At 38.4% G+C, this 25,661-nt stretch overlaps 2 protein-coding genes across 2 annotated transcripts; both read right to left on the reverse strand.

The window, feature by feature from the left end:
- Nucleotides 1-1,550: 1,550 nt before the first annotated feature.
- On the reverse strand, nt 1,551-9,151 carry LOC137740261 (altered inheritance of mitochondria protein 32-like). Its single transcript, XM_068480109.1, has 6 exons — nt 8,656-9,151; nt 8,296-8,400; nt 3,252-3,272; nt 2,831-3,135; nt 2,664-2,747; nt 1,551-2,248 (listed from the first exon to the last, which is right to left on the reverse strand). The coding sequence occupies exons 4-5, from the start codon at nt 3,073-3,075 to the stop codon at nt 2,672-2,674; spliced, it is 321 nt and encodes a 106-aa protein (XP_068336210.1). The 5' UTR covers nt 3,076-3,135; nt 3,252-3,272; nt 8,296-8,400; nt 8,656-9,151; the 3' UTR covers nt 1,551-2,248; nt 2,664-2,671.
- A 6,708-nt stretch (nt 9,152-15,859) lies between these two features.
- LOC137740260 (uncharacterized) lies at nt 15,860-22,606 on the reverse strand. The gene is made up of 9 exons (XM_068480108.1): nt 22,401-22,606; nt 22,028-22,300; nt 21,354-21,917; nt 20,650-21,267; nt 20,445-20,530; nt 17,344-17,649; nt 17,177-17,260; nt 16,600-16,845; nt 15,860-16,208 (listed from the first exon to the last, which is right to left on the reverse strand). Exons 3-9 carry the CDS (start codon nt 21,765-21,767, stop codon nt 16,154-16,156), a joined length of 1,809 nt encoding a protein of 602 aa, XP_068336209.1. The 5' UTR covers nt 21,768-21,917; nt 22,028-22,300; nt 22,401-22,606; the 3' UTR covers nt 15,860-16,153.
- Between the last annotated feature and the right edge of the window lie 3,055 nt (nt 22,607-25,661).

Here is a 25,661-nt window from a genome sequence, read left to right on the forward strand (position 1 = left end):
CTTTAGAGAGCTTTTGGATTCAAGTTTATTTTTCAATGTGTTTTCTATCCTTGTTTTTAATAATATTTTGTTTTATGATTGTTAGTAACTAATTTCCGTTTGCTAGGGTGAGGCCACGAGCCTTAACAAGAATATGTAGTTTCTTTTCAATTTGCTTATGATATTATGCTTGCAAGTTTGAATTATTAATCACCGGTTTAAACTATCTACTTATCTTAATGCTCAGCTACCATTAGGATCTTTAGAATAGTAATTTGATGCAATTTTGGTCGGAGGTCGGTCCTTGAAATTGACGAAGGCTTCTTGTGATTAATATGTGCAAGTTCACTTAAGATGATACCACGTCTTAAGGGTTGTATGGTTTTTCAAAAGATTTCACAAAACTTAATGAGTCATGCATGTTTAGATTTGATCTGAATATCATAGACAGATTGCATGTTTGATATACGCTCTATGTTGGGGGTCCAAGTAGGCATATATTAGGAAAGCTAACCTTCAAAATATGCATGTGTAATTCATAAATAATTGGAAGAATTACATAGGATTGTTAAGATGGCTGCGGAACCCTAGGCTTTTACAATTTAATTTTCATAAACCGTTTTCTCTTAGCTTATTTTATTTTGTCACTTTATTTAATTATTTTCTATTAAATTCGTTTTTATTATTTGAAATCAAAAATCAACTTTTTATCAAACTTTGTTTTAAATAATTAATTAAGATTTGATTTAACACAAATGATTCATTCAATCTTTCTGAAGAACGACCTTGTTAGAGCCGACTATACTACAATTACCTTATACTCTTGCAAGTATTTTAGTGTTTTTATCTATACTTTTACAGGTGGTAAAAATCCCTATCACTTTACACCACCTCTCGACCTGCCATCACACTATTCCGTCTCCAGTCTCTTCGGGCGTAGTGTTTTCGTTGTTACAAATAATCCACGGCTTGGAAATATCAAGCCAACAGGTTGGGAAGGCAATTGCGCTACTTGACGACATTGTTTCTTCATCGTAGACTGCGCTCAAGGAAACTGCAGGTACATGCGACACAATCTGGGCGCTGGTTGAGACAATTGCAGAGGAATCGACGAAATGCAAGGAGCACACAGCAAGTATCTTCCTGCTTATATGCCAGAGAAGTACAGAGGACTGATTCTGAGGAAGGAGCAATGAGCATGGATGGGACGTGGACGGCTAAAGCCACGGCACAGGAGTTGCTGTTTCTCTTGAAAGACTCTTCCAATTATGGATCGAGAAACAAGCAGTCGAGGAACAGGGCTATAGAGCAGATTAGGCAGGACATTGATGCGGGAGGAGAAAAAGTTGATGGGATGAGTACAACGGTATTGAGGCTGGTGGAGGAGATGCTTGCAAAGATCAGCAGTGGGTGATGATCTCGACCAAACTCTGAGCATTATCATCTACGAGGATGCCGCCGCCTTTTTCTCTCTTTTGAAATTTAGACTTCTTTGACAAAAATTATCATAAATTTTGAATCGACGGTTGAATTAAAAGTCCAGCACGCAAATAAAAAACAATCACAAGAGCTTAGAAAACACCACATCAAAGCAGTCTCATAACAGATCCCACTATCAAGATAAAACCATTCAACAGTATATTGGAACAACAAATCAGTTGTGTAAGCAATCAACTACGGAAAGGAATAGTGAATACTTTTGTAACTATATACGGCTTAGCTCCAGGAAATCATCCCACCCTCCAAAAACGAACGTACAGTGTAGCTACCATATTCTCCTTTCACGTAAGAGCTTATTTAACTGACGTTATAACATCTTTCTACAAAGAAAAAAAAAAATATAGGGCCTCTACACCGTGGCAGAACCCGACATGGATTAGAGTACGTTTCAGCCCGACCTTCTATAAAAGCTATAGGCCACGGCCACTGTTGCCGCTGCTCCAACCACGGCAGCAGCTGCAAGAACATCGCTTTGCTCCCAGTTTCCAATCAAGCTTGACAGCTTCCCTAAGGCATCCTTCCTGGCACGCGACTCTCTGGTTTCTTTCAGCTTCTTTTCGTGACTTCCACCGTTCTCCTCCAAACTTACTTCCATCATGTAAATCCATTACTATTAGCACCGTCGCAACAGCCTGAAAAGTTCTCATTTTTCTGAATCTGATTGCCGTTTTCTTGGGGCTTCTCCTGGATTTTCTTACTTTCTCCTCCATTTGAAAGCTTCGGGTCATTAATTTTTTCAGCTTCATCAGAAGATACTCCCATTTGGCCCCTGTAAGGAATGAAATTGAATTTCATGTTCAGTTATATAAAGATTCAACTCTAAGTTTCGTCAATAGCTATTGAGTAAGAACAGGTATGATCAAGCTTAATAAACAATTTGACAACAAACATTACAAATCAGAAACATATACAGGGTAATGCCGTTATATCCAATTCGTTAGATCTGCTTCGCTTTCTCTGTAAAGTACCTACTTGACCCCATCACCCCGTTCCCCAAACGACCCCTGGTTTGGTTTATCAACAAAAAAAGGGTAGTTTGATTTGGTTCCTCGATGTTAATGCAACTCTATATCAATAATCTATCATACAACACTAGAAATCAGCAATCAAAAAATATGACAGACGCTTCAGTTCCAGTGAAATTTTCATCAGAAGGGGGTAAACAAAACCAAAAACGCACAAACCTCCAAAGTCATTCAATGATCTCTCCCTTCCCAATATGCTGATCAGGCAATTCTGGCACATCATCAAGAGTGACATAGCCATACCTGCAATGAATAATGCATAATATTCACATTCCTTCATCTATCCCAATACGATGAATTTTAAATTGTTATGATCCGGATATTACCAATGGCCTGTTATGCTTCCATCTGAACCTGGGCTGTAGATAATCAAGTTTCCAGCATATTTGTGGCCTCCAATGTGAGAGCAAGCAGTAACAAATACCTGATTCATCAATCCTCGCAGCTCAGCCTCCACTTGGAACTTATCAATGAGGACAGGTCCACAAACACCACATCTATTATCTCGACTACCATGTGCACATACATTACATGGGAGCCAGTCAACGCCTCTTGCACTCCAGAAGCCCATGGTTTGTGATTCACAAGGAAATCATCAACAAAGCTGTCCACATCCAACTCTTTCAAGCCCCTTTGATTGAGAAACAAAAAACAACCTCAGAATCACAAAGTTAAAAATCCCCCATCAGATATCGCTAACACGCCCATTTAGTAATCACGAATACTTATCGAAAACCAGCCAACAACCTTCACTAAGTTTTTGTGCTGCACTTTCTGTTAAGAGTAACAGCAATACATCACAACCATCACCAGATTAGTTTCATTTACTTGGTTGTTAAGCTTGGAATGTCTGTGATTAGTTAGATATATTATGCTGAGCTGGCACATAGATTGGGATAGGATATTTATGTATAAATACCATTGTATTGCTCTATTGAATGAATAAGAATCATTTGATATATTTTTCACTCTCTCTCTACAATTCTCTTTCTCTCTCTTTACTAAACTTTCCTCTCTGAGTTCTTAAATTCAACATGGTATCATCACCATCGTCTAACCGACTCCGATCCGGCGCTTCCCTCTTCTAGCAATTTTCTTGCAGTTCTTGCATTTTCTAATCTTCCAAACAGATCGCTGTTTTCCTGATCTCTTCTTTTTCTCTACAAATTCAGCAAATCTTGATATGTCGGCGGCAGCAGACTCCTCGACTTCTATTCCTCCACCTCCTCCAAACCCTAATTCCCTAGCGACTCCTCCTCAGAGTGACATCTCCAATCCTCCGATCATGTCGATTGGAACGATTTCCATTGCCAATGTCGCTGGGATGGTTCCGACGAAACTCAATCGTCAAAACTTCATCACTTGGCGCAGTCTCTTCATTCCCGTGCTGAAGCGCTTCAAGCTTCTTGGCCTCGTCAATGGTGAGGATCTGTGTCCTCCCCAATTTCTTCGTGATTCCTCTGGAAATTGTGTTCTCAATGCTTCTTTTGAGACCTGGTGTGAGCGAGATCAGATCTTGATGATCTGGATCAACTCTACGCTCTCTGAAGATCTTCTTCCTTTAACGATTGGCATGGCTGACTCTCGCTCTTTGTGGCAATCTCTTGAGCGGCGTTTCTCAGGCGCTTCTCGCACTCATGTTCATAGTCTTCGATCGAAGATTCAAACAATTCAGAAAGGTGACTCTTCAATGACCGAGTTTCTTCATTTGATTAAAGATATTTCTGATAAGCTTGCTGCTGCTGGTGAACCATTGTCTGAGTCTGATCTTGTTGCATACATATTATCTGGCCTTCCTGATGAGTATGAGTCCTTTGTTGACTCTATTGAGACTCGAAATGAATCTGTGACTGCTGATGAGCTCCATGGGCTTTTACTGAGCAAAGAAATCTCACTCCAAAAACGCAAAACCAGAGCTGCTTCTTCCTCCACTGCTCCATTTCATGCCTATGCTGCTCAACCTTCTACTCATGTGGGCAATTTCAACAGAGGTAAATCTCGTGGTCGTTTTCACAACCGTAATCGGTATACTCAGAATCGCAATTTTGGGGGCAACAATCCTAACAACTGGAACACCAATCCCTCTGGTGGCAACAATCCTACCAACTGGAACCCCAATCCCTCAGGTGGCATTCTTGGTTCTGGTCATTCTCTCCAGCATTATGGTCCCTCATCTTCCTCTGGTCGCTCGGTTCCATGTCAGCTTTGTCTCCAGTTTGGTCATTGGGCTTCTACATGTAATCGTCTCTCTCAGTTTGCTCAACCTCAAGCTCCTACTGCAATGTCTGCCATGACTTCTTCTGCATCCCCTAGCTATTGGCTCACTGATAGCGGAGCTTCTCATCATGTCACACCTGATCCTTCTGCCCTCAACTCTGCCATTCCCTACTCTGGCAATGATCAGCTTTTTGTTGGTGACGGTAAAGGTCTGTGTATTTCTCATACTGGTTCTGCTCTCATTCGAACCAAACATGCTACTTTTCGTTTGAATGATGTTCTTTTAGTTCCTCAGGCTTCCCGTAACTTGTTATCTGTTTACAAGTTTGTACATGATAACTGGTGCTCTCTGACCTTTGATCCGTTTGGGTTCTATGTCAAGGATCTAAGCACTGGGAATATGCTCTTCCAGGGCCCCAGTGAAGGAGGCTTGTACCCCTTCTACTGGAATGCTTCAAATGGTGTCTCTGGAATTGCAATCTCCCCAACTGCACTGATGATTGCTAAGGCTGACATCCACATTTGGCATCGTAGGCTTGGACACCCTTCTGGTGGGATTTTACATTCTGTTGTGAATAAGAATCATCTCCCTGTAATTGGTTCTGTTAATAGTCTTTCAGTATGTACTGCCTGTCAACTAGGGAAGGCTTCTCGACTATCATTCTCCACTTTACCTTGTACTTCCTCTCGGCCACTTCAATTGCTTCACACAGATGTATGGGGTCCCTCTCCTACACCTTCCTGTACTGGTTACCGATTCTATATAATAATAGTGGATGATTTTACCAAATATGGTTGGCTCTATCCTTTACATTTCAAGTCTGATGTCTTCTCTACTCTCAAGACTTTTATTTTAAAAATTCAGACTCTGCTTGATCTCAAAGTTCAAAGTCTACGGTCTGATTCAGGGGGTGAATTCCTGAATAAGTCCCTCCAAAGTTTTTTTTAATGATCAAGGCATTACTCATCAGTTGAGTTGTCCCCACACTCCTGAGCAAAACGGGTGTGCAAAGAGAAAACATCGTCATGTTGTTGACATGGGCAGAACCTTGTTATCTCAGAGTGATCTACTTGCACAGTTTTGGGTTGAAGCTTTTCAGACTGCTATCTATCTCATTAATTGGTTACCTTCTCAGTCATCTACAGTCAGTCCTTGGGAACTCTTATTCCATGCTTCTCCTAAATATCATACCCTGAAGACGTTTGGTTGTGCTTGTTATCCATGGTTGCAACCATATTCAAGAGACAAGCTGGATTTCAAAAGCAAGCAGTGCGTGTTTCTGGGCTATAGCTTGAATCACAGTGGCTATAGGTGTTGGGATCCTATCTCTAATAGACTCTACATCTCCAGACATGTGGTGTTTGATGAATCTTGCTTTCCTTACAAATTTTTGTCTTCTCAAGCCTCATTTTCCAGCCCGTGTGTGCCTCCTCATTCTCCCACTCCTATGTCTCTCAATCTGTCTTTGCCAATGTCCCATCTTGTGCTACATCCTTCCCCTGCAGATGCCTCACAATGTCGCAATGCCCCTTCTTCACCCATATTTCCCACTCTTGAGCAAAACCCTTTATCTTCTCCTGTTCTCGAGTCCATACCTCCTCATCTAGAATCTTTCAGTCCTGCAGAGTCTCCTAGTTCTCTACCTCCACAACTACCACCAGTCCCTGTCAACACTCATTCTATGCTTACACGAGCAAAGGCAGGTATCCATAAACCCAAAGTGTTCACAGCCACCAAACACACTCTTCCTTCCACGGTTGATTCTCTTACCACTTTACCTCCTACTCCCTCCACCTTTCTCCAAGCTTCTAAGTCTTCTCACTGGATGGAAGCTATGCAATCTGAGTTTCAAGCTTTACAGTCCACTGGTACTTGGGAGTTAGTTCCTCATAATTCCAACTACAACCTTGTAGGCTGCAAGTGGGTCTTCAAAGTCAAGCACAAACCTGATGGTACCATTGAAAGGTACAAAGCCCGCCTTGTGGCTAAAGGCTTTCATCAACAGGAAGGCTTGGATTTCTCAGATACCTTTAGTCCTGTTGCTAAACCTACTACCATCAGAATCCTACTCTCCATTGCAGTCACTTATGATTGGTTTGTTCATCAATTGGATGTCAGTAATGCGTTTCTTCATGGTCACTTAAAGGAAGATGTTTATATGATCCAACCTCCTGGTTTTGTGGATTCTTCCAAACCTCATCATGTGTGTAAACTTCGAAAATCTCTCTATGGTCTTAAACAGGCTCCTAGAGCTTGGTATGAGGCTTTCTACCATGCTCTTCTCTCTCTGGGGTTTCGGCCTTCCTACTCTGATCCTAGTCTCTTTATTAAAAGAGACACTTCCATTACCTTTATCTTGGTTTATGTTGATGATATAATCATCACTGGTAGTTCTTCTACTGAGTGCAAATCAATCATATCCAACCTGCAAATCCTGTTCCCTGTGAAGGATCTGGGAGATATCCATTATTTTTTGGGTATTGAAGTCCACAAATCTGACCAGGGCTTGTTGCTGCATCAGACTAAGTATGCTTTAGACTTACTCAAGAAGACAGATATGCTTGGTGCTAAACCTTGTGCCCCACCCGTGTCTACTGCCAAGCTAGATCATTCCGGCACTCTTCTCTCTGATCCCACCTCTTATAGGTCCACAGTTGGTGCCTTACAATATCTTACTTGGACCCGGCCTGATTTAGCATTTGCTGTCAACCAGGTTTGCCAATATATGCACTTTCCACGAACAATTCACTTGCAGGCAGTCAAACGTATACTGAGATACCTCAAGGGCACTGTGGATTCAGGTCTTTGGTTTACTAAAGGTCCTCAATTTCTCACTGCTTGGTCTGATGCAGATTGGGCAGGTTGCCCTGTGGATAGAAGGTCCACTAGTGGGTATTGTGTGTTCTTAGGCTCTAATCTCATCTCCTGGAGTGCTAAGAAACAAGCCACAGTGGCTCGGTCATCCACCGAGGCTGAGTACAGATCTCTTGCTCATACTGCTACTGAGCTTACATGGGTGTGCAAGATTCTGCACGACATATCCTTCCCTCTGTTACAAAAACCAGTCATCTACTGTGATAACAAAAGTGCCATTGCTCTTGCTTTCAATCCAGTTTTTCATGCTCGCACTAAGCATGTTGAAATTGACTATCACTATATTCGGGAGAAGGTTTTACTTGGTCATATTGGTGTTCAACATGTTGCTTCCCTTCTCCAAATTGCAGACATTTTTACCAAGCCTTTAGCTGTTGATCGATTTGCTGCTCTTACTTACAAGCTCTCAGTTCGATCTCCTTCCCTCAGCTTGAGGGGGTGTGTTAAGAGTAACAGCAATACATCACAACCATCACCAGATTAGTTTCATTTACTTGGTTGTTAAGCTTGGAATGTCTGTGATTAGTTAGATATATTATGCTGAGCTGGCACATAGATTGGGATAGGATATTTATGTATAAATACCATTGTATTGCTCTATTGAATGAATAAGAATCATTTGATATATTTTTCACTCTCTCTCTACAATTCTCTTTCTCTCTCTTTACTAAACTTTCCTCTCTGAGTTCTTAAATTCAACACTTTCGACATCATTGCCACTTCCCTCGCAAACCGCACTTCTCTCTTGGCAATCTGCTCTGGGGTTTCTCCTCTATGAACAATTTTTACAGCAACATCTTGATTCTTATATCGAGAACAAACAAAACGCAACAAACAAACAGATTAAGAACACAACAGAACAGAACATCATCTTTGTAACTCGACTCGAAAAACACATATTCGGCATCATAAACACCATAATTGCAGAACACCATGCAAAAATCCAACTCAATTTTGCATTTATATTTAACAAGATCTAAGATATCGTATTAAATTGCTAAACTTGAGAGACCAGAAATTAAGAATCTAAGACAAAACAAACACAGACGTTGTACTTACTTTCCTTCGTACACTTTGGCATGCGCGCCTTCCCCAATCCTCGTACCAACAAAAAGATGTTTTTGATCGATCAGCCACTTGGCATCCAAATCGAAATCCGCAACTGAATAAACCCCATTACCAGATCCCATAATTTTCTCTCTCTAAAATTCTAAAACAAGAACAACATACACTGACTAATTAACCAAAACAAAGGATACCCTTTATTTGTAGGACTACATTTGAAGTAAACATGGAAGCCTTGGTCTAGATAAAAATGAATAAAAATGGAAAAAACTAATGAAGTAAGGAGACTTTGTATGATTGAAGAGGGAGAAAGTTTAAGGCTTTCTATAATAAAAGGACTTGCTTCGTACTGTAGGTTTCAGAAAACAGACCCATCCCCGGAATCACGGTTGTGGATCCTACAAATATAGGGTGTCTTTTGTTTAAGGGGCAAAGAATAAAATCCCAGAGGCACCCACCAACAACCCCACAATTTTAAAATGGCCACTGATGAGAATCACTTTGACTGTAATCGAATTTAGAATCTCTTACTTACAAAAGATTTTTCAATGTACCGAAGACACAGTGTAATAATACAATTGGTTGAAAACTTTAAAAAATTTTCAAACAATTGTATTATGACACTTGGTGTACTGGGTCGTGTTTACAAAACACTGAAAAATTTCTCCTCACTTAAAGTCAGAATGAATACTACAAAATTGTATTACTAAGTGACTACTAAATAACTTATTTATATATTTGATTTGTAAAAGTTTAGGGAAAATGAAAGCTACTTCATCCCAAGGTCAAGCATACCACAAGACTCCTCGAGGATTTACAAAAGGGGTTCTTAGGCTATTTTTGGTTTTTACATATTGTCCACCAATAAGAGTTGCTTGCAATGAAACTCAAACCAAGACCTTACAACTCAACTAATCCTCGTTGAAAAGTACAATTATATTTTAGCAATCTTTTAACTAATTTAAACTAAATTATTAAGTCAAAAACTCCATGCAATAAACACTTTGTTTTAATCAAATTAGTTATATACGATAATATAATGTCTATTTATATCATTGATTCTAAGATTTGATAAAGAGAATATGTTACGCCTCAATTCTGACATACGTCTAGGATCGACACGTGATATCACTAAATACCCATATCTCTAACTTACCCCGCCTCTGGGATAAGGCAAAGCATAACTCAAAAATTGAATCGCATAACAATTTTTCATATACTTTATGGCTGCATCTAACCCCTTGTTAGACTGCCTACGTACGCTCGATAAGGATCAAGTCATTCGTAGTTCACCATTCACCACATTCCAACGTTTATCACAGTACGTTCCAACAAAGCATTCCCCCCCCCCCCCCCCCCCCCCCCAAAAAAAATCAACTATTGAAACTTGACAAGCATGAATTACTAGATTCAGGACTACGTAATAATCCTTATGACCTTCAAGATTTTCATTTCACCAATCATATAAATCACTATGTTTTCAACATAATATCGCAATTCATAGCATGTAATATTGTAATATATCAAAGAATCAACAAAGTACAATATTATCCTCTAGTCACATTGATCACTAATCTAATTGTATTAATAACAATCATATCCAACATAATTCCACAATCACTTCAAGTAACCAATTCCATGAATCAAGGTGGTACAATATTAAAATTTAATTACGTTAATCAGTCAACAAGATCACATATCAATGCAAAAAATTTAATAAAGGAATTCTACATAATTCCATGTTTGGATTCCAAGTAATCACATGATAAGTCTAATTTATATTCACAAGGTAGGTAATTCCCATTTACTTGAATCCAAGATTCTAGTCTAACTTATGGTATCGAACAAGAGTAAGGATTCCGGACCACTCAACGGAATCCAACCAAGTACAACTAATCCTTATCATCCCTAGAATGTGTATGCTCCCCCAACGCGGATATACCAAGCAAAACCATATGCATAGTCTACTAACATAGGCAGTGATCACCCAACACAGATATACCAAGCATGATCACTTCTAGAATGCGTATGGTCCCCCAACGCGGATATACCAAGCAGGACTGTATCCTATAACTCTAGGTAGTGATCACCCAATGCGGATATACCAAGTATGATCACTTCTAGAATACGTATGGTCCCCCAATGCGGATATACCAAGCAGGACCATAAGCGTAGTCTAATCGTGCAAGCAGTGATCACCCAACGTGGATATACCAAGCATGATCACCCTTGAATACGTATGGTCCCCCAACGCGGATATACCAAGCAGGACCATCCATATACCTCTACTACATAGTGCAGATAGATCAACACCCAATCCACTTACTCGTATCTCAACCTCTATGATTTACATCGTAATCACTTGCACCATCAATTCCTCATGATCACTAACTACCATGTCACACAAGCCTATACGATCTATAGAACACTTCTACTAGGATGTTAGGCTCACAATATCGTAACATTTATCATACTTATAATTTACATTACTAAAAAGATAATTATCCACATATATATCACAATCATCATCAGTACACAAACGAAATCATGTTTAATAAATATAGGTCCATGGCAAAATATATAAAAATCACGTTTCAATAGAAATCACATTTATAAGACCAATTCATATTCACAAATGATACTAATATAAGAAATTAAGATAATAACCATATCACATAATTCAAGTCACTCTCTAACCAATGTAGGCCCACTAGACTTCACTTAGTCTCCCGTAGTACTAATTTTAGCATTTAGAATGTTTCAAGACTTTTTGACCAAAAGTCTGCTCTCGGTTAACGGTAGGGTCCACAATTCTACCTAATTCGATCCAGAAGATTCGCACATTGGATTTCGGATCCGTAACTTTCTAAAATCAACATTATGCTTCTAAAACAATATACTAAAATTTCGTCATGATTAAACGGTCGGATCTTCGCCAATTACAAATTCAAGTGGCAGCCAACGTTTGATTTTACAAACTTAGAAATTCAATTCGGGAAGATCTGTATGTCGGATCCCCGATCCGTAAGTTTCTATGGTCCTAAAATATTATGTATTATAAGGTATTAAAGTTTGGTAATGATCCAATGGTCGGATTGTCGATTCAAATTTTGATCAAGTGATGTATCATAATGAAACTAGGTTCAAACAATCAAACCACTTCATACGGATATCAATTATGAATTCAAGGCATCTAATTGGACTTAGAAAGACATCGTCGGGCCACTAGCCATGCGCCGCCATGAGTGGCGGTCGGCTGCCCCGACTGGGCGGAAAATTCAACTATTTCAAAAAATTACCAAATTTTACAGGCAAATAGATCTCAGTGATTGGAATAAGTTTCATACATGTGGCCAAGTCCAATTTGACCCGGAAAAGCTCCATTTGCCCTCGAACTCGTAAAAAAATCTAGAAATGGGTGTTCCTCGATTCATCGCCAAAATGAACTCCGACACCTCATCCAATGCTTGGGCCTTGCTCCGGGGGTTGAGGGGAGTCTATTGGTGATGGTGATTGGCGGTAATCGTTGTCGAAATCACTGTAACATGAGAAAACTCGCCGGAAAACCCCCAGTAATTTGTGGCTTCAACCTAGAAAAATGGAAAAGAAAAATGGAAATCTAACACTACAGGAATGTAGGACTCGTCAAGAGATTTCCATGGACACCAAGATCACCAAAAACGGAAATTGGATGAAGGAGATATGGCCTAGTCAAAAATGATCGTTCACGGGTCAAAAATGACCTAACTCGGGTCTCTCTCCTTTCCCCTCCTTACTCTCCCTTCTGATTGGGCTGCTCCTCCCCTTTTCTCTCTTGCATTCTCTCCTTTCTCCCCTCTGTTGCCACTTGGCAGCTTCTAAACATTTATTTATTTATTTCCCAACAACTAAAACGTCTCTAATTTCTTTGTTATAACACCATTTCACGAACGGTTTTCACCTACGCGTTCGTGAGATCGAGCTATATTCGAAAATATAAATTATGACCTCGAAAGTTCTACGGAATTTAAATAATTAATTTTGAAACTTCAACCCTCATAACTAGTTTAATTAAAACCTAAATTCAAATAAATTAATATAAATTCTCGAAAAATAATATAAAATCTCAATAATACAAATACTTTAATTTATAACAGTGAAATCTAGGAACGGGATTTCACATAATATTTTCAAGATGTGCATAAACATAAAACATACACACATTGCTCTAACTAAATTAACTAAGAACAATTCTGCAAGAAAATGGAAGATATGTGTTTTGTGACATTTATTTCGTAGATTCTATGAAAGATAAGAAAATGTTGTTGAAGAAAAGAAATGTAAAATGGGCGATAAGAAGACGAATACAACACAATGATACAATTGCAGCTTCCAGAAAGTGCCCTTTTGGTAGCCACTAAGGCCAAAAACCCATCACAATAATTGAATAACCAATGTCTTATCTTCTTATATATAAAGCCAAGCCCACCAACGAAATTTATGGAATCACAAGCTTCACAAAAAATAATTGGACAGAAATGCTCCTCAAAGAAAAAAAATTCAAAAGCAACACAAAATAATACATTAAAAATGGTAGGGGTATTTTCGTCATTTTAATAGTATTTTTAATAATTAATTTTGTTACATTTTTTTTTATTTTTTTATTTTTATAATTAGTACCTCACAATATGGTAGCAATAATTTGATTCAATCAGTTGTTCATTAAATATTATTTTCTCTATTTTTTAAACATATTCAAAACATTTTAAGAAGCATGTAATGCTGATTATAAAAAGGTCTTTCGCACGCGCATAATAATGTAATTGAATTAGTTGTCAAATGATTTTTTTTTTTTGAACAAACGATATTATCTACACTAAGGAGGAGGGGGCGGGCTTAGCCTCACAATAAGCTAGCAATAATTGACATCAGTTGTTTATTAAATATTATTTTCTCTATTCTTAATGTAAATTCAATAGAGATCGATTTTATTATGTGTATTCAGCTACTTTAATTGATTATTTATTCACTTCAAATATTTGACTTTCTTTTTGTCAATTTATGCATATAAATACATTTAAAACGTGTAAGTCGTGCGTAACACGCCGTGATTAAAAAAATGTCTTCTCCACATATATGAACGCGCATGAAGGCTAGTTAGAAAGTAAAACATATTACTGTGGCGCTTCTGAAACTTGAATGTGACAAATATGACAGAGACAATACGGATGTGTGACTTAGATATCAGGTTGGAGGGAAATGGACTGAAGTACAAAGGTTAAGGCAAAGAGATATGTGAGAGTACAAAGGTTAAGGCAAATAGATATGTGAGAGGTTTTAAGTTTGATGTCAAATTAATATGATACATATTTTATTGCGTTTTCTAGGTGATATTTTTCAATGTACTAAAAACACAGCTCGGTATACCAAATGTCATCATGCAAATGGTTGGAAACTTAAAAAGAAAAATTCAACTACTTGTATGATGCCACTTGATGTACCAAATTATATTTCGGCACACGAAAAAGTTGTCGCTCTCTTAGTTCAGATCTACTACTCTTTATTTTAAACAATCGTTGTATTCACTAAAAGATAAAAAGACATGCTAATATTTTGGTCCCAATAAGCGAGAACCATACCATCTACTTGGAAATATCAAGCAAGCGTCCCGCTGGAAATAAAATGTAAGGGCAAATATTATATCAACGAAACAAAAGAAGGTATTGCAATTCATTTGGTGATTAGGCGACCTAACAACAAAAAATATATAAAAAAATAACGAGTCAATAATTTAAACACTGAACTAAATGATCCTTACGAAGATATGGGCTGTTGAAGAGTTGGATCTTCACCTTCCTTAACTATATCAAACAACATGTGCACCTACCATGTGCACCTACAAATACATGGGAGCCAGTCAACGGCTCTTGCACTCCGGAAGCCCATGGTTTGTGATTCACAAAGACATCATCAACAAAGCTGTCTACATTCGACTCTTTCAAGCTCCCTTGATCAACAAACAAAAACAACTTCAGAATCACAAAAAGGGATTTACAGGCAATGAATCAGTCGTAAATTGAGCCATTAAATTCAATTTCTAGAACTAATTTTAAAAGCTAACACATATCTAATCATCTATTTAGTTCAGTATATTCAACACAATCTCGTAATCAAAAGAGAAGTTGAAACAAAAATTACTTCAGTCTAAACTAGGAAAATAAAATTGCACTGCTCATGTTGGTTATGGAATGGGCCCTCGATTATGAATTAATTTTGGTTTGCCATTGTGTGTTTGTGTGGGCCGTGCTGGGTTGGGCTGCTGCATTTGGGCCCAGGGTGCAGCTCTCACGCGTTTTGGGCTAGGTTTCATCGAAAGATCAGATGACTCCTTTGCCCCCTTCAGTCCTAATCCAACGGCCACCATTTGGGGCGTTTGTGTTCTGCAATTCGGTGGGGGGCTCATCAAGGAGATTGTATAGAAAGGCAGAAGATCTTGTAGAGCATAAAATTAAAGCTAAACATTAATAATGTTGGCTGATCTTTAATATCTTCCATAAGTACCTTCTTTTTTTTTTTTTTTTGGTCGAACCTTAAACACCATTGAATTTCATAGATTTTGATTCATATTTAAACTTTTGAACTTATGTACAAAATGCAACTCACACAATGCAATTTTTGTATTCTCAAGATAATGGATTCAGTAAATAATGAATATATATATATATATATATATTATAATACTCTAATATTATATATATTATTCGGTTCGGATTCGGATACGAATACAAATTGGAGACCCCTATAACCATATCTAAAACCATAACCAAATAATATTTATGGTTTTTCCCCATACCCAAAATATACCCGAATTTTCATACCCAAATCTAATCCATTTGGGTGGTTATCCACGGTTATTGGGTTTAACGGGTAGAATTGTCGTCCGTTGTGGCAACAGCAATGTTGTTGCCACTGCTCCAACCACGGCAGCAGCTGTGAGATCATCGCTTTACTCCCAATCTATGATGCACGAATACTTCTGTTTGGTCTCGTATCCCGTATCTGATACTTGATTGGATACAATACTCTCAGATACTCGTCCGACATGTATCCTAGTTGATGGACACGAATTTGACATGATGGATACGCGTATCCTCCATTTAAGATACACATATCTGGCTTTTAGGATACATTTACACTTTCAAAAAAGGTAATGAGGAGGAGAAAATTAATAGGAGGCATCTATAATTAAAAGTTGCTGAATACAAAGAGATTCCCTCTAATTAAAACCATGAATACGACTCTCACATTTCTTCTACAATACAAAGAGCTTCCCTCTAATTAAAACCATGTACTTGAATTTGAATGATGAATTATGTTTTAAAATGTTTATTTTTGTTGCTATAAACATTTTTATTTGCCATATCCATAGCATATCGTATCTTAATTTTTAAAGATTTTCCATATCGCCGTGTTGTGTCGTGTCGTATCGTTGTATCAGCATCCGTATCCATCTTCATAGCCAGTCTTGGATCCTTCTTGATAGCTCCCCAAGGGCATCATCTAAGGCGCTGGCACACGAGAATGAAAAGATCTGCTTAGACTCCATAATATATATTATAAAGTGAATTAAGTTTTGAAATTTATGTATTATGGAACTTAGGTATTATATAGCCCTTCCCACGTGTCAAAATGAATGCAGCCTCAACCAGAGAGATCAACCTGCGCCTTTGATTTAAGGACGCCGGCGGCGCGGAACGCACCCGAATTTAACAGGGGTGCCTCCCGTTCGGGAACAGGAAAAGAGAGAAGCACTTGCCGCGCATACTTATCCCAAATGCATGGAAAAGAATGTCAACTATCAATATTATAATTCAGTTCCTTTTAAAAAAAAAATATAAATAACTCCTGAAGAAAAGCTTGAGTAATTAAGAGAAGCTTGCTTTTTACGGACAAACCTACCAGATTGCAGAACCACGCATATCCATAGGCTCATAAACAAGTGATGGTTTGGACTCTCTGGTTTCTTTCAACTGCTTTTCCTCACTTTCACCGTTCTCACTATTCTCAATCTGATTGCCCTTTTCTTGGTGAATCTGATTGCTATTTTCTTGTGGCTTATCCTCGATTTTCTTATTTTCTTCTCCATTTGGAAGCTCACGGTCATTAATTTCTTCAGCTTCATCAGAAGATGCTCCCATTTGGCCCCTATAAAGAATGAAATTGAATTTCGTGTTCAGCTAAGTAAAGATTCAACTCTAAATTTCGTCAATAGCAATTGAGTAAGAACAGGTATGATCAAGCTTAATAACAAAGCACAACAACATTACAAATCAGAAACATATACAGTGTAATGCAATTATATCCAATTTTTTTGTGCTTTCTCCACAAAAGTTACTCCATGTTAATGTAACTCTATATCAATAAATCTATCATACAAGACTAGAAATAATCAGCAATTGAAAAATACGACAACACAAGCTTCTGTCTAGTGAAATTTTCATCCAAAGACAGTAGGCAAAACCAAAAACATACAAACCTCCAATGTCGTTCTCTAATCTCTCCCTTCCCAATATGCTGATCAAGCAATTCCGGCACATCACTAGGAAAGACGTAGCCATACCTGCGATTAATAATACATAATATTCAAACTCCTTCATCGATCCCAATACGACAAATTTTAAATTGTTATGATGCAGATATTACCAATGGTCTATTATGCTTCCATCTGAACTTGGGCTGTAGATAACCAAGTTTCCATCAAACTTGTGGCCTCCAATGTGAAAGCAAGCAGTAACAAATACCTGATCCGACAACCCTCGCTGCTCAGCCTCCTGTTTGAACTTATCAATGAGAACACATGCACGATAACGATTCCATTCATTTCGACTCATATGTGCGCATATAAATACATAGGGGCTAGTCAACGGCTCTTGCATTCGGGAAGCCCATGGTTTGTGATTCACAAGGACATCATCAACAAAGCTGTCCACATCCGACTCTTTCAAGCCCCTTTGATCAATAAACAAAAACAACCTCAGAATCACAAAATAGGATTTACAGGCAAGGAATTAGTCGTAAACTAAGTCATTAAATTCAATTTCTAGAACTAATTTCAGAAGCTAACACATATCTAATTATCTATTTAGGTCAGTAAATTCATGTTGGTTATGGAATGGGCCCTTAATTATGAATTAATTATGATTTGCCATTGTGTGCTAGGGTGGGCCGTGCTTAACAGCTGGGTTGGGCTGCTGCATTTGGGCTCAGGGTGCAGCTCTCACGCGTTTTGGGCTGGTTTTCACCGAAAGATCACATGACTCTTTTGCCCCCTTCAGTCCTAATCCAACGGCCACCATTTGGGGCGTTTGTGTTCTGCAATTCGGCGGGGGTCTCATCAAGGGGATCGTGCAGAGAGGCAGAGAGGCAGAGGGTGACATCGAGTTTTGGTTCTGTCTTCTTCAACTCTCATATCTTCCCTTTTTCTGAATTTTCTTTATTTCTCATCCTTTAAACCTTGTATTTTTTTAATTTTTAAATATTTTGTGACGCAGGTGTTAGACAAATAAGGAATATGGTTGAAATCCTTGTGTAATTATATATAATATTATTATTGGAAGAATAAGCCGTCCTACAGCCGTCAAGTCGTCCTATAGCCGTCCTACCTTGTCCTACCTACACACTAGCCGTCCTACAGCCGTCAAGCCGTCCTACCTTGTCCTACCTACACACTAGGACGGCTACCTTGTCCTCTACAACCGTCCTACCTTGTCATACCTACACACTAGGACGGCTACCTTGTCCTACCTACACACTTGTATCATGTATATATATCATTGTAATCTTGTAGAGAAACATAATGAGAAAAAAAGCATTCTCTTCTATTTTTCCACATTCACGTATCAATAACAAATATATTTTTTTAGCCTACATACTTTTTTCTACAGCAGGTAGATGAACATGTTCAAAGGGAAATCATGAACCACAGATCACTGCATCCGAATATCATTTGATTCCAAAAGTTCAGTGATCATAAACTATTTTCATTTTGTATTTTAAGTATCTGCTGAGGGTGGGTGGATGAAGACAGAACACTAAATTTGGCCTCTGGTGTGCTTAAACTGGTACAGGGGATAGTTAGACTTTGAGCCCGGGATGCAGTAGGACTAAGAGAAATGCCCTACCCACCAGGGCAATCCACCACTTCCAGAATTGTTGTCAAAATAACTCTGCTAAAAATATGAGCTATACTTCCTGCACTTTGTTTTTACTGTGAATTGGAAATAGTCTTTAGAGTGGCTTATTTGAGATAACTGATAAAGAGGTTTGTGTTTAAGACTTGAAAGTAGTGCGGTGTCTTTCTTGCTGGTTCTGCTCACACCACTTCAAAATTAGGACGATGCAAAAAATTAGGTTTGTGTTACCTATTTGGTTTTGGTGTGCTACTTGGGTTTGGATTTTGACTTCTTAGTTGGTTTCCTTGGTGGAGAGATTTTGTTAATTACCTATTTGATTAGGATTTGGATTTACTTCCTATTAGGATTCTTATTGTAACCGAAGTCCTATGCACAATAAATAGGACCTTAGGGTTAGTGTATTTCGTGTGGCTCATTCGTGTAGCAATTTGGTGAAAGTCAATTTGTGAGTTTGTGAGTTAGAAAGCAATTTGGGAGAATCTTCTCCATTTGTTTGAGTTCTCTACTCGTTTGGTTTAGGGTTTGTGAGCTAAAAATATGAGCTATACTTCCTGCACTTTGTTTTTACTGTGAAGTGGAAATACTCTTTAGAGTGGCTTATTTGAGATAATTGATAGAGGTTTGTGTTTAAGACTTGAGAGTAGTGCGGTGTCTTTCTTGCTGATTCTGCATACACCACCTCATGTAGCCATTGTGATGGAGTACACGGCTGGGTGAGAACTCTTCGAGAGAATATGCAGTGCTGGCAGATTTAGTGAGGATGAGATAAAGTAGTTTCAAATGCAGATAAAATTTCTTTGGAAATGATTTTAGTGTAGAGTCTCAAATATGGGATCTCTGAATGTCCCCTGAAATGGAATCCATCTCAATTTTCGTTTAGTTTCAGATAGGGAAAGTTAGGTCTGAAGCATTTTTACATAAACAGTCAGTCATAATATAACTAAAACTTACTCTTTCGATTTAATTGTTGTTTTGCATCAGGCAAGGTTTTTCTTCCAGCAGTTATATCAGGAGTTAGCTGCTGTTATTTAATGGTATGTAATGTGGCACTTTTTGTCTAATGCGTCGTATACTGTTATTTCTTTCTCTTTTGATATTGGAAGTGTTGGTTGTATTAATGAAATAATTCGTTTCAATAGTATATGACTTAGTATTAATAGTATGACTAAGTTTTTTAATAGCACTCGGGTGGGAACGTGGGTCGGCTCATGTTTTAGTCTCTCCATCGTAAGCAATTTTACATGGCATTCTTCTATGTAGCTATAGGTTAGACAACACTCTCAGTATTCCATAATCAAACCACCAATTGAACCTTTTTCATCCACCAAGTTAAGCTTTTATGTGCCATCTTGAATAGTTTTAAGTAATTGCTTCAGATTACTCCAGTGCAACATTGTTGTTCTCTTCCTTACCTTACCTCTCAAGCTTGCTTAATATACTTATTCTTATTATTGTTGTATTGTTAAGAAATACTCTACTGCGATTTCAGTTCATCGTTATGAATTGGATTAAAATTAACCACTCATTGGTTATTTATCTAAATCCCATAAATTTGGATTAAAATTAAAGCAACTACAGAACAGAGACCTTAAGAAATCAACGCGAATTTACCTGTATTTGATCATTTGTGGGAAAATCAACACATCGCCGTCAGAAAACTCAGTTCCTTTGTGTCCTTCAATTACTGTCAGCAACGTCTATAAAAAACCAAGAAAAAAAATGAGTAACGGAGTCAACTCAACTCAACACCAAAACTCAGTAGCTCCAGGAAATAAGAAACGGCAGAAACGCTGACGAATTGAGCTGGAAAACGGACCTGAAAGGTGATGTCATTCTTGCGAGCTTTGAGAGCAGAAGCAAAGAACTTAGGGAGCGGATCGGACTCAGAGCCTTTGATGCACCACGGCCAGGCCTCGGGGGTCTTGTAGCAGAGGAAAATGTGGCAAATGTCCAACTGTGTATCGTCATCAGTGTCTTCATCAGACTCATATGGCATAGTCTTATAGTTGTCCCAATTAGCAAGACCATCATACATATCCCATTTTACCATATCCACTCCTGTTTTGTTCACCTTAATTCTATTATCTCCTCCATAAAATTTTGCTTTTACAAGAACTATGTCGCCGCCTTTCAGATTGAGCTTCTTGTTTGAAAGATTTCCCAACCAAAGATAATATTCATGGGAAGCAGTTACGGTGGCCTTCATTGGCCAGTTGCGAAAATTAGTTCGCTGGGTACAATTAACAACATCAATGCATAGAGACCCAGTTGAGTCGGAGTTGTCTGAAGAATAAACGATGCCCAAAGCCAACCCTCCTATATAATCAATACTTGGCGGCACTGTAAATTTGACAGTTTTATCCTCTCCCGCGACATAGGCTAACCAGTTAGGAATATCATTTCCGGAGAGAAAAATTCCACCAAATGCAGTTTTCTACAACATGGGGTGCAAAGTCAGTATAAGCAACAATACAAAAAGCAGAGAGAGAGAGAGAGAGAGAGAGAGAGAGAGTACCATACCGTTCGGAGGTTCTCCTTAAAAGTATCAGTGAGACTGGTACACCCTTCCATAAGAATTGAATACATGTGGTCCAATGAGTTCTCCAAGTTTGAAATATCTTTGAGTTTGCGGCAGTCTTTCAGTTCCAATACCCTCATTTTCGACATCTCTGAAAAGTCGGACATTATTTCCAGTGCAGTGCAGTAATTCGCTTTCAGTTCAATCAAACTGTTCGGCAAATCTGGGATTGCCTGAAGGTTTGTGCAATGATCTAGATATAAACTCCGAAGCTGAGAAAGGGCACTGAGAATGGGTAGCCTATTAAAACCATTCCTACTTATACGTAAAGCTGTTAAAGAAGATAGACTCCCAATTATTTCGAGAACGGAACCATCTGTTATATTGCAGTCGCTGAGATTTAATCCCTCAATCATCTTCAGTTGTGCTAAAAAATGGTAACCCCCACACAAACCCTTACAGCCTCTGAGGTCCAAATCCTTGAGATGTGGGAGTTTTGAAAAGTCTGGTAATTCAGTCAGGTTATGTCAATGTCTAAGATAAAGAAACTTCAACTTCTTAGGCAACTGTTACTCAAAAAGAGAAAACAATAATAAAAATCCAAATAAATAAAAGAGAGAATGCATGACGATGACTGATGTTCATATTTACAAGGACATTGATAATTATATCGTACCAGCTCCGAATCCTCCCAAACTCGTACCATCTTGCTGTTGCTCAGATTTAAATAAACTAGGTTTCGTTGATCAAAATCTGCTGGTATGGCTTCATGAGGAAATCCAATCCAATACAACAATCTTAACTCCTTGGAAAGATGTTTGTAGCTTCCAGTCAGCTTTACGTTTTCCAGCATGAGAAATTTCAGACACCACATCTTCTTAAACGCTTCCGTACTGAAGCTTTGCTCGTCATCAGAATATAAGCGTAGTCCTTCAATTGCTCCTGTTCCCTGTTAGAGATCAAAAAAAACAAGAAAAGGATAATGCGTACATACTTCTCTTTCTTTACATGTACTTAACATAACATCTTTTTATCGCAAAAGTACTTACAGATTTGTTCCTTAGCACGATTTTTGCATCTTCACTATGCCGCAATCGACTACGTCTTCCAAATTCCACAGGAGATTCTGCCCGCACAATTTCTCTTCCCATATCTCGAATCAAATCATGCATCCTCAATTTTTTATCTTCACCAACATATAAGAGACATCGATCGCAGAGTGTGGTAATTTCTTCTTCTACAGAAAAATGACTACAACCATTGATAGGAGCATATTTATGTGACTTAAATGGCTTGTTCTCGTACATTTACGTTATGTTTCTTTAGTTATTTTAGTTCTTTATGCTTCTTTTGTGTGTTTTCAGGTTCTAAGGGCAAAGTATGCAAAAGGATGCCTTTTGGAGCCTTTTGGAGCAAATTAGAGATTGGAATGGATATCATATGCTTGGAGCCAAAAGGATGGACGAAATTGAAGACTTGAAGTAGGAAAGTTAAATCCTAAAAAGACCTCATGTTTGAGCATCATTGAAAACCCTCTTTTTGACAATTGTAGTATAAATATAAGTATGGATCGTTCTGGACCGGGGATTAGGAGGGATTGTTAATCTCTTGGAAACTGATTTAAAAACATAAAAACACAATATAAAACACTATACTAGACTCAAAGAATGCGAAACTAAACGTTAAAACACTAAGACAAACCAAAAGACTCAAAATACTTTAAAAACACAAACTAAAATGATTTCTAACTAATTTGACATTTAAAGTAAAGGGGGATTTAGGTTTTGACGAAATTAAACTAAATGAACAAATTGCAATTAAAACAGAATGTAAATATGAATGTGATGGATTTATATGGATGAATGCTAGCTAAGGGGTTCTTCTCCACACTTGTTATACTTGCATACAAGATTGATTCTCAGTTGGTCTTTCGATAAATTATGAAACTCAATGCTCCAAGTTAATTAGGTCCGCTTAAATTAACTTTCAGATTTCCCTAAATTCGTTGGATTGAATGGAATACGCATTACAACCAAATTATTCTTAATCAAAGTCCCTAACTATGGAATACGCATGATAGAGACATTCAACAAAGATCATTAAGTTCAATGAAAATTATAAGTGTTGACGAGGCATTCGTTACTATGGAATACGCATGAAACTTATGCCAAGAATTCGTTTAACGCGATTGTTTATAAGCAACCTCCACTACTTGTGAATATAAGTTCATAACGATTAGGTGAAATTCACTTATATTCTAGCGTCATATTTATGCATGAAAATTAAGCGCGCATTCTTAATAAACATTCATAAATAAGTTATCAATCAAACGGTTAAACAAATTGAATCCACAACTTATGAAATTCCAACGAAAGTTAATCAATTCATATTGCAAATATAAACATAGTTTCGAATCACCCCCTAGCTAAAGGGGGTTTAGTTCCTCATAACTTTGAAATCAAAGAAACACCTAAACATTCCAACAACTCAAACTTGAATTGTATGAACGTTTAGGCACTCTTCTCTTCCATTCCTCATACGTACAAAACAAAGAGAATTGAATTTAAACTTTGAAATCAAAGAAACACCTAAACATTCCAACAAGGAGTTTTGGAAGATGTGCTTGTGCAGGTGAACCATTTAATTTTTCCGGCTGATTTCTACGTCCTAGACATGGAGGATTCAGCCCATTCTACATCTTTGCCGATTCTCCTTGGTAGGCCATTCATGAAGACGGCCCGAACGAAGATTGATGTATACAAAGGCACCTTGACAATGGAATTCGATGGGGAAGTGATTGATTTTAATATTTCTGAAACTATGAGATATCCCGTTGATGACCATTCTTGTTTTTCCATTGATGTTATCGATTCTTTGGCGCAGGTATACCTTGAAGAATTGAACGAGGACGCCCTGGAAACAACCATCACTAAGGCCATAGAGCGCAAAAATGAAGGATTTGGGCCAATGCAAGGCCACGGCAAGGAGGAGGAATTCTTTGCAATGGGTTCTAGTGAAGAAATAATTGAGGTTGTGGCAGCCCTTGAGTCATTGCCACAACAATATGGTAAGGTTCCACTCTCACTTTCAAATTCAGTTTCCACTAAGATGCTACCTTCTGTTGTTCAGGCACTATCGCTTGAACTTAAGCCGTTGCCGGACCATTTGAAGTATGTGTTTTTGGGAAAAGGCGAAACATTGCCCGTCATCATTTCATCAAATCTCACGGCAATGGAGGAGGAGAAGCTTGTGAGGGTGCTGCGAGAGCACAAAACAGCCATAGGGTGGACTTTGGCCGACATTAAAGGAATAAGCCCTACCACATGCATGCACCGTATACTTCTTGAGGAGGGGGCTAAACCAACTCGAGAGGCTCAACGCCGTCTCAACCCTCCGATGATGGAAGTGGTGAAGAAGGAAATAATCAAGCTTTTGGATTGCGGAGTGATCTACCCTATCTCCGATAGCCGTTGGGTCTCTCCAGTTCAAGTCGTTCCCAAGAAGTCCGGAGTAACTGTTATCAAGAATGATGAGAATGAGCTCGTGCCTACACGCATTCAGACTGGATGGCGAGTATGTATCGATTACCGGAAGCTAAATGCCATGACTAGGAAATATCACTTTCCTTTGCCATTCATCGACCAAATGCTCGAAAGGTTAGCCGGTCATGCTTTTTACTGTTTTCTTGATGGATACTCTGGATATAACCAAATTGTGATAGCCCCGGATGATCAAGAGAAGACCACATTCACATGTCCCTTTGGAACATTTGCTTATCGTCGCATGCCATTTGGCTTATGCAACGCACCGGCCACTTTCCAAAAGTGTATGGTAAGTATATTTTCCGATTTTGTTGAAAAGATCATTGAGGTTTTCATGGATGATTTCAGTGTATTTGGGAGTTCATTTGATAATTGCTTGGATAATCTGACCTTAATTTTGAAACGATGTGTTGAAACTAACCTTGTCTTGAATTGGGAGAAATGTCACTTTATGGTGAAACAAGGTATAGTTTTAGGACATATTGTTTCAGAAAAAGGAATTGAAGTAGATAAATCGAAAATAGACCTTGTACGTCACTTACCCTCTCCTACTTCGGTTAGAGAGGTACGTTCGTTTCTTGGCCATGCAGGGTTCTATAGGCGTTTTTATCAAGGACTTCTCCAAGATGTCCAACCCTCTTTGCCGATTGCTTCAAAAAGATGTGCCATTCAAGTTTGATGAAGAGTGTAATTCGGCATTTAACCAACTCAAGGAGAAGCTAGTCTCAGCCCCCATTATTGTACCTCCAGATTGGAGCCTTCCGTTCG

The sequence above is a fragment of the Pyrus communis genome, chromosome 7, assembly GCF_963583255.1.
Source record: "Pyrus communis chromosome 7, drPyrComm1.1, whole genome shotgun sequence".
NCBI classification, from domain to species: Eukaryota; Viridiplantae; Streptophyta; class Magnoliopsida; order Rosales; family Rosaceae; genus Pyrus; species Pyrus communis.

Coding starts and splice junctions, on each gene's coding strand:
- LOC137740260 (XM_068480108.1), bottom strand. CDS start 21,767: ATGATTGAGGGATTAAATCTCAGCGACTGCAATATAACAGATGGTTCC. Junction 21,268..21,353: donor TTAAGGAGAACCTCCGAACG/GTATGGTACTCT, acceptor CCCATGTTGTAG/AAAACTGCATTTGGTGGAAT. Junction 16,209..16,599: donor ATGCGTGGTTCTGCAATCTG/GTAGGTTTGTCC, acceptor CTCGTGTGCCAG/CGCCTTAGATGATGCCCTTG.
- LOC137740261 (XM_068480109.1), bottom strand. CDS start 3,075: ATGGGCTTCTGGAGTGCAAGAGGCGTTGACTGGCTCCCATGTAATGTA. Junction 2,748..2,830: donor GGAAGCATAACAGGCCATTG/GTAATATCCGGA, acceptor TATTCATTGCAG/GTATGGCTATGTCACTCTTG.